General features: G+C 41.0%; 1 protein-coding gene and 1 long non-coding RNA gene across 2 annotated transcripts in view; both read left to right on the forward strand.

Moving 5' to 3' along the window:
* The first annotated feature begins 873 nt into the window (after positions 1 to 873).
* Positions 874 to 14,341, forward strand: part of ATG10 (autophagy related 10) — a 91,454-nt gene continuing 77,986 nt past the window's right edge. The window contains exons 1-2 of the mRNA XM_053407816.1: positions 874 to 1,042; positions 4,844 to 4,966. Of these exons, the coding sequence (XP_053263791.1) occupies positions 4,844 to 4,966 (123 nt within the window). The 5' untranslated portion in view covers positions 874 to 1,042. The remainder of the gene's footprint in view (positions 1,043 to 4,843; positions 4,967 to 14,341) is intronic.
* Positions 5,895 to 11,026, forward strand: LOC128423079 (uncharacterized). Its single transcript, XR_008332663.1, has 2 exons — positions 5,895 to 6,476; positions 9,711 to 11,026. It is a non-coding gene; the product is annotated as an uncharacterized LOC128423079 (long non-coding RNA).

A 14,341-nucleotide genomic window follows, 5' to 3' on the forward strand; every position in this document is an offset into this window, starting at 1 on the left:
TCTTTCCGATCTATCCTATGTAATGCCTGCACTATGTGCAAGATTGGTTCCCCTCTGAAGTACAAACAACTCCCCATTTACATGGGGGTTACATTCTGAGGCACCACACATTTAAGTCGTTTCTGTTGGGAACACCATTGAAAAAGCCTGCAAACACCCTCCCTTTGGAAACCCTTGGGGGGGAACCCCCCAAGTTCCACCACAGTTGCTCTCTCCAAGCTTACTTGCTCCAACTCCAACTCTCCCCAGGCCTCAAAGGTCAGTGCAAAGGCTTGTGGGATTGCTATGTGCTATTTTTGCACAATGTGCGCAGTATTTTTGTGCTCTTTTAGGGCTCTACTTCACTCTGCCTCATGGCCCCCAGAAAGTTACCTCGCTTCAAGGTTATTGGAACGAGGAATGCTGCCTTCTGCCAAGTTCTCACGAAGACTAAAAGATTTCAGCAAAACATTTTACTATTCTGGATGAGATGAGTCAGAGCAACAAACTGCAGGGATTGGCAACGTTCCCGCCAACTCTCAGAACTTTATCTCGCCTCATCGCTTTGGTGAAGTTAGCCAGCGCTCATTTTTTGCAGGCTGCTAGGAGAGGAGCAGCAGGTTGTGTACTGTGAACCCTTATTTGCTCCAATAGAAGGTAGGAATTTTGGGGAGGAAAAGTGTTGCCGCTTTGCAAACGCGGAATTTTTTTTTTTAAAGGGAAAAAGGTGGACCTGGGAGGACTTTCACGTTAAACGCTGCCAACCCTGAAACAACGCGCAACATCCTTTCCCAACACAACACTTTCCCTCTGCCCTCTTAACCGCCCCCCCTCGCATACAGACGCGCATGCGTCGGACTAGCACATGCGCTTTCGAGGTGCGGGTCCCGAGGCTCTTCCCGGAGCCCGAGAGCAGAGACAGACAGGGGAAAGGAAACCGCGCGGGTGCTTCTGCGCTTGCGTCCTGGCGCGCGCTCTCTCCCCTCCCCCGAGCTCCTCCCACAAGAAAGGAAGAGACGGAGCCTTGTGCGCATCCGTCAGAAATTGGCGGGAGGCGGAGAAGGTGAGCGAAGGGGGGAGCCGAGGCGATGAGGGAGGATGGAAAGGAAGAGGCGGTCGCAGGGCGCTCGGGTGCCGCCGGCAGCCCCAGCCTGTCAGGAGGCGCCGAGGCCGGTCTCCCGAGCCTGTTTCCCCCCGAGGGGCTTCCCGTCGCTCTTTGCTAGCCAACTTCGCCTCAGAGGCGCGGTTTGGAAACTCCCACCCTGGTCACCGGCCTTCGTTTGAAACTGCCATTACCCGTTCCTTGGGCCGCCCTCTTGCCTTCCCACAGCCCCTTCAGTGTACGCTCAGTTTCTCTCCTCCCCCCCCCCCAACCGTAAACAGGAATGCCATAGGGGTGTGTGTGTAATAATAAAATAAACCTTTATTGTCACTGCACCACCTGTGTGCAGTGAAATTAAACGAGGGGGGGAATTGTGTGTGTGGGGGAATTGTGGTGCCTTACTGCATGTTTTTCAGGGGAATTCCCACCCCAGAGTACACAGATCTCTTCTTGTTCATACAGACATGCCGAAAGCAGGGGTGGTTTTACAGGCAAGGAGGAAGGACACGGGTGGCGATGTGGGTTAAACCACAGAGCCTAGGACTTGCCGATCAGAAAGTCGGCGGTTCAAATCCCCGTGACGGGGTGAGCTCCCGTTGTTTGGTCCCTGCTCCTGCCAACCTAGCAGTTCGAAAGCACGTCAAAAGGTGCAAGTAGATAAATAGGTACCGCTCCGGTGGGAAGGTAAACGGCGTTCCCGTGTGCTGCTGTGGTTCACCAGAAGCGGCTTAGTCATGCTGACCACATGAGCTGTACCACGGCTCCCTCGGCTAATAAAGCGAGATGAGCGCCGCAACCCCAGAGTCGGTCACGACTGGACCAAATGTTCAGGGGTCCCTTTACCTTTACCTAGGAAGGAGAAACAGGCTTGCAATTCGAATGGCAAACTGTGCCTTGGCACAGCCTGGTCCCCTGGGACAACAAGTTTCAGGCCATTTGAAAACAACAACAACAAGAAGGCACGTTTTCATTCAGGTGCCCTACAGCCTCCCCGTTGCTCCTGGCTCTGCCAGATGAGGGAAATGTGAGCTGTGGAAAGGTCACCACAGCAGCCCCATTGGGTGGTTGGAAATAAGCAGCGACTGAAACATAGGGAGCGGAGAGGTTTGTAAACGCAGCAAAGGACACCTGTGCTTTCCGAAACTTAGAGCCAGCTGGAGATGTACTAAATATCCCCAGCCAGTGTTCTCTGGTGTGTGCATAAGGAGGAACCCTGCTGGCTCAGATCAATGGTTCATCTAGTCCAGCATCCTGTTTCTTACAGTAACCAATCAGGAGCCTATGTAGCCCTGAAGGGGGATGCGGCTTGTTATTCTGCAGCAATTGGTGTTCAGAGGCACAGGCGGGATCTACAATGAAAGGTTCCAGTGCTTAATGCTCCTGCTCACTGTTCCATTCAGTCAACCATGCCCTCTTCCATGATACTGTAACTTAGGTGCCAGGTGAAAATGTTATATGAGATGACCCTCAGGGTCCTTTCCAACCCTAAAATTCTTTGATTCTAACAAGGCCTTCGGCTGATTGAACAACTTATGGCCTTTTAAATGTATTCGTGAGAAGGGCATTATCAGTTTGTTTTTTGGTGTGTATCTTGTGTTCTCATTTTGTATTTTTATGCTGTAAATTTCCTAATAATAATAATAATAATTAAAAAAAAATTATACCCCACCTATCTGGCTGGTTTTCCCCAGCCACTCTGGACGGCTCCCAACAGAATTGATGATGATGATGATAATAATAATAATAATACAGTGGTACCTCTGGATGTGAACGGGATCCGTTCCGGAGCCCCGATCGCATCCTGAGCAGAACGCAACCCGCGTCTGCACGGGTTGCGATTCGCTGCTTCTGCGCATGCGCGTGACATCACTTTGAGCGTCTGCGTATGCGCGTCTGCATTCCGTTACTTCTGGGTCACCGCGGAATGCAACCTGAAAATGCTCAGTCTGAAGCATATTTAACCCAAGGTATGACTGTAAAGCTATAAAACATCAGACATTAAAAACTTCCCTAAACTCTGTGATCATATCTATCTATTCCATTCCCCTTCCTAGCTGATCTTCTGTTTCCACCTCATCTTTCAGCACCGCAGCTTCTGAGTATTCCTAGTCCTCACTGCTTTTGGAGTTTCTTTCGGCTTTTTTTTTTAAAAGGTTTTTTTTTGTACTGTATTTAGGAAATTTGAGGATACCTCTGTCCCTCTTGTATGTGGGTGCTGGTGTTTTTGCTACAAAAGCAATGACACTGACATCTGAACAATGAAGATAAAGGAAACAATGTTATGTGTTTCTGGGGGAAGCCTTTGAAAGGCTTAGTATCACTTAGGCAGGATACATTGAGACTTTTGTGATGTTTTGTGGTCATTTCCAGGTTTGATGTGATGTGTTTATGTGCAGTCACACACATATTGAACATGTGTAAATGGGGGTTGTCTGTACTTTAAATGCATCAGTTAAAGCTTGCATATTACACCAAGATGAATCTGAAAACAATAATGTACGGTATTTTGGATTTTCAGGCACTCTAACTCTCCCCTCCCCACTCCCTCAATTTTTAAGTCTAAAAGGTATTAGACTAGAAAGGTATTAGACTAGAAAGATCTACCAAGTGTTTGGTAAAATACCACACGTGTCTGATGGGCTTAATTCAACATGAGAGACAAGTTGTGCAGCACTGCTATAGGATCCTTAATTCTGAAAACCAAACATAAAGGAAGATTGGTAATGTTACAAGGTATAAGAGGTTACAAGGTATAAGAGCAGACTAAATTCTTCAAAATTTAGTAAGCTTATATATGCATTTAATAAAAAAACCTGGCCAATTATTTCCTCTTATAATGATTTTATTGTACAAGTATGGGGAAAGAAGCAATACTGCATTATAATTTTCAGTTTCTCTGTTATGCCTACATCTGCTCATTTGCTAAAAACAGGTGGTTCTATTTAAAGTGTGTGTGAAGACTACAGTATTTTTACCTGCACTGTGTTGATTACAATTTCACATCTGATAACTGCATCGGGAGATATAGTAATTACTGACATTTTCCCCAAACTTGGAAACTTCCCAGTTCCTTGTAATCCAGAGTGGTGGTGATATTTGATCCTACTCATACTGTCAATAATGAGAGATACAAATGGCAGAATGTTCACCTATATCAGCATTTCAATCCTTGAAAGTGGTCTGCTTGTCCAAGCTCTGCTCATTTTATTGAAGCATATTGTCTGACAGAATGCATTACAGGTTGAAGTGTAAAAAACAGTACCCATTCTGGAGAGGCTTCTGCCTTTGGAAAAGTATACTAGAATTGTAGAATTGTAGAGTTAGAAGGGACCCTGAAGGTCATCTAGGTCAACCCCCTGGAATTCAGGAATCGTTAGCTCAGGGATGGGAAGTCTTTAGCTTTCCAGATGTTATTAGATTATAGCTACCAACCACTGATTATGTTGGTTTAGGCTGATGGCAGTTGGAGTCCAGCAACATCTGAAGGGTTGTAGGTTTGAAATTCCTGCATTAGCTTAATGGCCCATCAAACTGTCCAGGGAATACCGGTAAGTTACTATAGAAATATTATACCATCAAGTAATGACATGAAATCATTGTCCATAAGTAGAAAGTTCATCTGAAAGCAAGGGATTGGGCAGTAGCCCAATTCCTATTGTTTGTTGATCTCTTGTATTGCTTCCTGTTCCTTTGGGAGAGCTATATATTCTATTCAGAGTTAACTATATATGCCAATACTAACACTTTGGTTTTTTTAAATAGATGTCACTTAACTTGTGTGGTGAAGATTTCTTTCTGGAAGAGAATAAATTCAAGCAATATTGTGCAGAATTTATCAAACACTCTCAACAAGTAGGAGACAATTGGCAGTGGAGAATTGTAAAGGTATGTGCCAGATTTTAATCTCTAGCCGAAACCCTGTGTTGCTAGTTTTGTCTCAAATTTTATAGGCCAGGGATATTTTTTAATGTCCAGGAAGGCTTGCCTGGTGCCTTCATTGCATATCTTTAAATGCCAGGCAAAAACATTTATTTTCTTCCAGACCTTTCTTTTGGCCAATTAAACAATCTGTGACCTTTTAAACTGGGTGGTGGATGGTGGTTACTGTTTTGGTTTGTTGCTATGTTACGTATTTTTGTGTTTTTATATTGCAAACTACCGGCACCTACTAAAAACACTTTTGGTTAGGCAAGCCTACCTAGATGCTTGGAAAGTTGAGGTAATTTTAATTTGTCTTAGCATTTTAACTTTTGTATGTTTTTAAGTATGGTTGTGAATTTTTCTTGTTTTAACATTTTGTAAACTGCTTTAAGGTTGTTTTTTTAAAAACAACAACAACAACCAAGTGGGACGGGGATTTGACCTTAGGTTTCCTTGGTCCTGGGCAGACCCTAGGCCTCTGTGCAGTATTATGCTAGTATAGGAAACGGGAACCTGTCTATACAGATTATGTTGAGCATAGCTCATGGCTTTAGTTTCAGTTCACGTGCCTTGCCTGCAAAGAGTGCCAGGTTAAATCCCTGGCATCTCCAGCAGGGCTTGGGAACTACCGTATTTTTTGCTCTACAAGACTCACTTTTTCCCTCCTAAAAAGTAAGGGGAAATGTGTGTGTGTCTTATGGAGCGAATGCAGGCTGCGCAGCTATCCCAGAAGCCAGTACAGCAAGAGGGATTGCTGCTTTCACTGCGCAGCGATCCCTCTTGCTGTTCTGGCTTCTGAGATTCAGAATTTTTTTTTCTTGTTTTCCTCCTCCAAAAACTAGGTGCGTCTTGTGGTCTGGTGCGTCTTATAGAGCGAAAAATACGGTATCTCATTTTAAAATCCTGAACAACCACTGCCAGCCATAGGCAATACTGAGCTAGATGGACCAGTGATTTGACTTGGTATTGGGCTGCTTCCTATGGTTTTGTGATCATACTTTAGTTCCATTAAAATTACAGAGGCATACTGATGAAGGGTAGTATGCAAATTTATTTAATAATAATAACAATAAGTGCATGTTGCATGAGAGTAGCAGTGGATACAATGCTATGCAGTAAGCCCTGCTATGATCAGTGGGATTTACCCACATGAAAATGTGACAAGAATTGCACCCAAATCCATTAATTTCAATTTGATTTGAGAATACCCGACTTCTGAATTGTAGCTAGCATTTAAGTTCAGAATTCCATAGCTACTGAATATGCTACTGAGATCTTTCTCTTCCTGGTAGATCCTAAACCGCCCCCCCATTTGCTTAGATTTGAGTTCAGTTATTGTTCCTCATTGAACATTACAGCTGCATACACAAAAAGAATTGGATTGTTCTAGCACAGGTACCTTCTGAATTTGGCTCATTGTGTCTTAGTGGGAATATAAATAAAGCATCGCCGCAAAAGCAACTCTAAGAACAAGGTAATTTTCACTAAACTGATCTGTTCTGTGTTCAAATGTTTACTGACAGAAGCACACACTGATTTGTTTTAGGAGCAAACTTGATAAAAAGAAAGCGCTACAATAGCCCATGGCACTAGCCATACATAACACACACAGAGAGATATATGTATATATGTAATGCTACTTAAAAGACAGAACTAATGTGCTGGAGTTAGACACACATTGATTTAAAGATCAGAGCAAATGAAATAAACTCTGTCAGAAATGATAGATTAGTCAAAGAGTTAAATTTATAGTTAAATTTGCAGCCTTGTTGAGTAATGCTACATTAATGGGTTCTGTACAGAGACTTGTTTTGAATAGAATCCTTTTATATCAGATGTTGCACATATGCTTTCTGTGTGTGTTTGTCTAAAATAAAACTTAATGAAACAGCTAATAAAACCCCAATTTGTTTGTGCTTCCTTTGAGAAATAAGCTCTTAATATGCAGCTACCATTCATTATCAACTATGCAGTTTGGTTCCCTTTCAGCAGATATTCTTCCCAGCTATGCTTGTCACGTGATTCAATCAGTACTTAAACTTTTTCGGCAAGACTTATTTGTTGAGGACAGCATGCTTAATTTGCTTATTGGAGCTAGTATGTAGGAGGTTTATAATAAAGTTGGGGGTGACTGGGCACCTGCTTCATGTGCAGTCTTTGCAGGGATGCAAAATGGACCCCAAAGGTTTTTTAATATATTTACAGTTAATAAATAAGGTTAAATTATGCAACATTTTCTGTTTGGGATAATTGGATATGTTTTCAAAGAGGTAGATGAAAAGCCAGATAATGGGTTTTCAGGAGGCTTTGTGAAGGCAGCAGCTATGGAGGGAGGCACACTTGCATATTCTTGCTGGCTCTGTGCCTGCAACCTAACACTTACAGCTACTGTATTGGATATTGCTGGGAGGAGAAAGTGTTTCAGAGAAAGGAGATTCTGCTCAGTTAACTGTTGATTGGAAAGCAGCAACTGGCAGGTTTTGTACCAAACCTTCTGAGCTGTCTTGATCTAGAGCCACAAACAGCAGGAATCTGTGTACTGAAAACCGAGCAGCACCCTTAAAGGTATGCAGCTGTTCTAGACACGCTTTAGATTTTATTAACCATTCACCTCAGGCACCAGGCCAAAAATAATTCCTGTTTTATTCGTTTGTACATACGTGCAAATATACATCGCCCATAGAAAAGGATGCTTCTTTAAATTTATGTGGTGCCAAGTATGAGAAAGGAGTTTGTCTGAGGTGCAAGGAGTCCCTTGAGAGAAAAATAGCATATTCAGGCAAAGTAATTTAGCATAGTTTAATTAAACTTGATGTTACAAGAGATTGGTTCAAAACAAAAATGTTGTATCACATCCCTATTTGACATGAAAATTACTTAAAGTTGAAGAAATGAAACATCTGGTTTTCTTCTGTGAAATTTCAATGAAGCTATATTCCCAAAGAGGTAAACGGTTTTGCTGAAAAATATTGATGTTCCTTTCAGTCTCCCCCAGGAACAAATGTTTTCTCTAAAAGTTGTCCATGTTGCCATCTAGTTAACAAAAAGTTGTTGGTGTGAACAGCTTACATTTAGTTAATAAAATGTTATTGGAGTGATCTGAACAAGAAAGAGACATTTATAGACTAATTTAGTTCATTCCAGGTGAACATAATAATTGGAAAATAATACTTCATATATAATATTGCATATGTCTGCACATTTGCAGATATGGTTAACCTGGTAGCTTCTTGCTAGTGGGAGGAGGGCAGTGTAAGCTTTCAGAGACGGAGAATGACACACTGGGGTGGGGGGTGCATCTCCTTGGGGTTTCATTGTAAGGTAGCAGGTTTGCTGATTGTTGGGAGTTCATAAGCTGCTTGCCTCAATCTGTGCTCTACTATATCTGTAAATAAACCAAATATTACAAAACATTTCCTCAAAGGAAAACCAAACCCTGAGTAGCACTGTCCTTAGAACCTCTCACTTCTTGAAATACTGTATATTCGTGAGGGCACTATAATACATTTCCTTCTGTCAAGCTTCCCTGGCTAGCTTTGATTAGCTAAGATGGGCAAGAGTTGAGAGTGCATGTGGATGGGTGCATACTAGCAAGCAGCTTGTCTGTGTCCTTGGGCTACATCAACTAAAAATGATCTCAGAAAACTCAGTTAGATGCAACATTGATGCCCTCATCTGGACTTGCTGTAATAACAGTATCAAGGTCATTGTGGAGACAAGCAATTTTACCCTCAACATGCTTTGCAAACAAGTTAAAGTGGGCAACCAAGGAATCAGTCACATAGAATCATGTTGGAAGGGACCACGAGGATCATCTAGTCAAACCCCCCTGCAATACAGGAATGTGCAGCTGTCCTGTATGGGGATTGAACCTGCAACCTTGGTGTTATCAGGACCATTCTCTAACCAACCGAGCTAAAGCTTGATTAACTGCATGAAGGTTTCAGAGGCAGCTTTGCCTCTGAATACCAGTGATTGCTTGGAACAAGAGAAGATGGCTCTTGTTTTTATGTTCTGACTTGGGCTTCGCAGAGGCATCTTGCTGTGAGTGACAGGATGCTGGCGAGTCCCTTTGGTCTGATCCATTAAGGCTCTTCTTAATCTGCAAGAAAGAAGATGTAAAGCAGCCATCCCCAGTCTGGGTCCTCATTCAGACTATAGACTATAACTGCTGTCAGTCCCAGCCAACATTGCCAATGGTTGGGTGATGGGAGTTGCAGAGGATGCATGAGCTGAGGAAAGGAAAATAGGGAGGATCAGCTTAGTGGAGTACCAGAGTATAGAAAACAGGACAAGGGAATGGGGTGAGCAAGATATTCCTAGGAAGGATAAAATAATGTACAGTATATTATAAGAAGGTGCCAGGAAAGACGAAGAATTAGAGACCAGAGAAAGGAAGTTGGAGAAAAGCCACCTGGGAACAAGAAAGCAAAGTTGCAGCTTACATTTGCCCACCTACCAGGTATCATCTACCTTTGCATCATTGATTCTGTACACATTTCACCATTTGCTGCGGATCTGGCATTTTAAAAATCAAAAGCTTGTGTAGAAAGATTTAAAATATTTACTAATGAACTGCAGCTAATATTTGGCTGGTGAATATATTTATATATATATATATTCCCACACACTGTCAGCAGACCTATCTCTTATGTGTTTTATTTGTGTTGGCATTAATTTCCCTTTTTACCTTTATTTGCCCTGATAGCATCAGGTGGACTCTCTCACAGTGAACAAGTAGTCCTCACTACCATTCATCCCCCAAAATGTGTGAAAAGACCCACAGTGCTGCATGATTATACATCCGTCTTTGTTTATACAACCTCTCATCACTTGTTTATTTTTGTGCCCATCTTGATTTTTTCCTCTTCCAGCTTCCTAATGCATATATTATTTATGGTATGGCTTCATTGTCATAAGCATATTAGATCATAAGATACATATTTGTTGTATCAATATCATAATGGCCGTATAACTCCTATAAATGTAAACATATATTTGGGATCACATTTGCAAGAAATTTCTTAATTATTTTCATAATTGATGTCATTTTAATATGTATCCATTACTTTTGTTCACTTGTTCTCTCTCATGAAGTGCTCTTTTTCTGATTTGCATGCTTTCCTAGGTCTTAGGAATAATGTAGAGTATTTTAGTTTTATGTGAAATATGCAGGATTTTCTAACTTTCACAGACCTTAAATTTTGAAATTTAAGTTAGTGATTTCTAATGCTTTTGTTCTTACAGGGCTCTTTAGTGTGAGTTTTCTAGGTCTGCATACTTTTAATGTTTAATTTTAGAAAGTGCTACTTCACATTTCTCTGATTTACAGATGGTAAATTTTCAATCACATTTTCAATGGCATATGGGAAGGATACATCCTCAATGCATCTATTGAAATATCTATTGAACGTTTGTGCCTTTTTTGTCAGTATTTACAGGTTTACCGTATGTACCTAACTGAAAGTAGGTCAGCTGTTATGGCTTAAGGAATACCACCTTGTTTTATTTGGATTATCTGATGTTTTTGAGATCTCCTTTCTGAATAGAGGGTTATCTGTTGATCTATATTCATGGCCATTCCTCTGCCTCATATCTATTTTTATTTTCTCTCATTAACGCATATAGCTAATATAATATAAACATATATAATATTAAAAAGTATTTTAAAGGTGATTTCCCCCCTTTTATTATGTGAAAATCATTCTTTCAATTCCTTTTGCAAATAATGCATTCCCTGCACCCTTACACTTTTGTGTATCCAATGATGTGTTCTTAGGATAAATCTACATTCTCCTTCAACATTATTTATTTCAAAATTTTGTTTTCAGTTAGTTATGTTGATGACTATTTTAAGTATTTTAAAGTTTCATCCTTTTGTTTTTGAAAGAAATTGGCTGCCAGATCATGAACATGTCCTAATTAACTTATTTTCTATTTATTTCTCCTGGCCTCCGTCTTATATCTTATACATTACTCATTGCTATTGTAACTATTAATAAACTGTATTCCTGTTGTGCTAGATCCTGTAGTACTTGTCTTAAATTCAAAATATGAAAATGAATTAGTATGCAATCCTAGGGCTCCTAGGAGGACATCCTAGGAGCTATAGTTCAGAATGAATCTCTCCATGCAAAGGAGAGGTAAAGCTTCCCCTCTCCCCCCCCCCAAAAAAAAGAAAGAAGGGGGAAAGGAGATACACACCCTCCTACTCTCAATTTCTTGGTTTGAGTCTGGCAGGGCTTTGTACTTGGTAGTTCTCTCTCCCTCCCCTGTAAGGTTGTCCTTGACTTGATAATGGCAGCTACTGTATTGGTAGCCCATTTTTTTGGGGAGTTGGGGAATAGAAATTCTGCTGGCGAGCCAATAGAATAAAAATGTTGATCTGAAAGGCTTAAATATAACTCCACTAAAAAGGATATACCAAGAGCTCAGGCCACAAGTTTCAATATAAGGAATAATTCCTACTCGAGAGTTGAAAAGAAAAACGTGTATATTCTGCTAAGAATAACAGTTTGAAGCTAATAGTAAATTTAAACACAACGTGTAAGTACGATAGTTTTAAGGTAAAACGTTTAAGTACAGGAATAATGTAGTTTCAAATATGCAGTGATATAGTATAAAGGTACATAAAATACCAGTACACAACAATTATTTTGTACAAGTCTCAATGGCAGTCAAAAGGAGTCCATATTATATAGAATCAGAATAAAGAATAAAGAATCAAATAGGGCCGAAAAGGAGTATCCGGAGTGTGAATCAGATGTACGACTCAGTAGTGGTGACCAGGACAGGGCCCTGTTTCAGAGTAAACGCCTTCTTCAGCTCGGTTTTTTGAGGACTATAAATCTGTTGGAAGTCTGTATCATTTAATTCTTTTATGTTTCTTTTTCGACAAGCGTCTTAGATAATGGAATGCTCCCAAGTTTTCTTGCGTTTCTCTGAGCGTTTTTTTGGGGAGTTGGGGAATAGAAATTCTGCTGGCGAGCCAATAGAATAAAAATGTTGATCTGAAAGGCTTAAATATAACTCCTGCAATGCAGTCTAGGGAAGGAAAGAGGTTGCATGTTGAGAATATAAAAATGATGGATAATTCTTTTAATTTTGGGAAAGGAACGATGTACAAGATCAATAATTATATTTTTTAAAATAATTGTTTTTATTTTCATTTTCTAATGGACAAAAAGAAATAATAATAGGTGAAAGAGAGGAGATAAAAGCAAGACAGGAAAATAAAAGAAAGTATATGAGGAATATAGCAATATGATTCCAGACAATTGACCTTCATAGGCATTTTACCCAAGAATGTTTTTCAAAAGGCGCCCATGAGAACAGGGCAGCTGCCAATCATATTCCTTAACTCTAATGTATTCAGTAATCAGTCATTAGATTTAATAATTAACTGAGAAGCTACAGGATAGGCATGACATGAAGTATGCCTATGACATAATGAGTATGACTTGACATAAGTATGACATGACATAATGAGAAGTGCACTAGATTGAGGAACTAATGAAGGAAAAGCAAAGGGTTAAATAATATACTTGTATTAGTATTTTAAATTTACTTTTGTTTGAGTAACCACAATAATCTTCAGGTATAATTTTCTAGGTGAATTTATTTAAGATGAGTTGTGCCTTTTCAGTTCATTTTCTATGTTGATCATAAAACAAAACAAAAAGTACTCCTGCTACTTGTTTCCATCAATCAAGAATAGTCTTTTTTCCATAAAGTTTGATCTCGGAAAAGGTTTGGGCATTTATATATATAGTCATATAAACAAAATACCTGGTGGAAAGAGGAGGAGGAAAAAGAGGACAAACAGTAAAGTCTTAGGGATTTTTTAAAAATTTAACAGTTTAAAAGGCAGAAGAGAGAAAGTAATACTAAACGGATCTTAAATTATTTTCATGGAATGTAAATGGACTTCATAATAAAATGAAGAGAAATATCACACATTGGCTAAGCAGAAATTAAATATTATTTGTTTGCAGGAGACACACATAAAAAGACAACATAGAAAACTACTAATAAATAAAGGACTAGGACAAGAGTTTATATCTTCAGTTAAAACCAAAAAGAGAGGGGTAATAATGTGAGTCAATTCTAAGTTGGATCCAAAATTAATCTTTAAAGATGAAGAGGACAGAATTATTGCCATCGAAGTGGAGGAGGGTTTCCACCACTGACTGAGCCACGAGGTAGTTTCGCGAGTTTGTGTTCCACGTGATGGAAAACTTCAGCACAGCCTCTTTCCGGTCTTTCTGAAGCTTCAGGAGGTTCTTTTCCAAGTCTTCTTTTCCATTAGCCTCCTTAAGAATAGCAGGTCCAACTGCTTCCTCTGATCCCGTATCCAACTCCTGAAGCCCGTGCAGGCCCGATAGGGCGGCTTCTTCTTATTCGGTTTGGCGGCTGGCAGAGGCTGCCCCTCCGCGGTTTTTTCAGCCCCGGCCATTGAGGCGGAGAAGGGGAAAGGGAAAGCGGGCACTGGTTGGGACGTGCTGGGGCTGGGCGCCACCATGGTGCGTGCAAAGCATGCTGGGCCAGAAGGGGCTCGCCCATTCGAGGGGGAAAAGGAGGCTGAGAGTGGTTGTCAATGGCAATTCCAGTAGGCCGCTTCCCCTTTTCCTGTTTCGCTGGAGTCTTCTTTTGCTTGCCACTCCTGCGGGCTCTCTTCCGGCCAACGCTGCCAATGACAGATCTTAAAAACTTGGGGTCGGTGAGATTCGGCAATTGCAGCAACTTGCGCTTGCTGGACCTCCTGAGTGGAGCGGGTTGTGTCTTTCTCCTCGTGAAGTAGGGTGAAATGTGAGGAGTGTTGCAAGCCGGTGCAGAGGCAGAAGGTTTGGCTGAGATGGTAGAGCATGGCTTCTCTGTCAGGGGCTTCTTCCTAACCCAGTAGAACACCATTATCATATGCCTCTTAGATGGGTTGGACATGCTGAAGAAGGTGCTGGAGGCCCAAAGACCAGGGTGACTTCAAAGTGGAGGACACAGCAGGCAGTTCCCTATCAGTGGTGCCAAATCCAAGCAAATGTTAGCTCCAGTCCTGTTAAATCGATCCAGCAATTATGAACATTAAATAAGGAATTAATTCCTTAGGCAGTATGAAAAGACTTTATGTGGCTTTTTAATAGCTGGGAGCCCCCAAGTACTGCCACTGTTGACGGCCTGTTGCCCCTTCACTCTGCTTGAATGGGTTATGTCACAATGGTTCCTTAAGCCTTCATCAGGAGTTTGTGAGCATGAAAATGCTGTTGGGAGTTTCAGCAATGAAGGCTCAGGCATAACATACTGTTTGAAAGTCTGAACATTTCCTCTTTTTTATTTAATAAAATT

This window comes from Podarcis raffonei, chromosome 11, assembly GCF_027172205.1.
Source record: "Podarcis raffonei isolate rPodRaf1 chromosome 11, rPodRaf1.pri, whole genome shotgun sequence".
NCBI classification, from domain to species: Eukaryota; Metazoa; Chordata; class Lepidosauria; order Squamata; family Lacertidae; genus Podarcis; species Podarcis raffonei.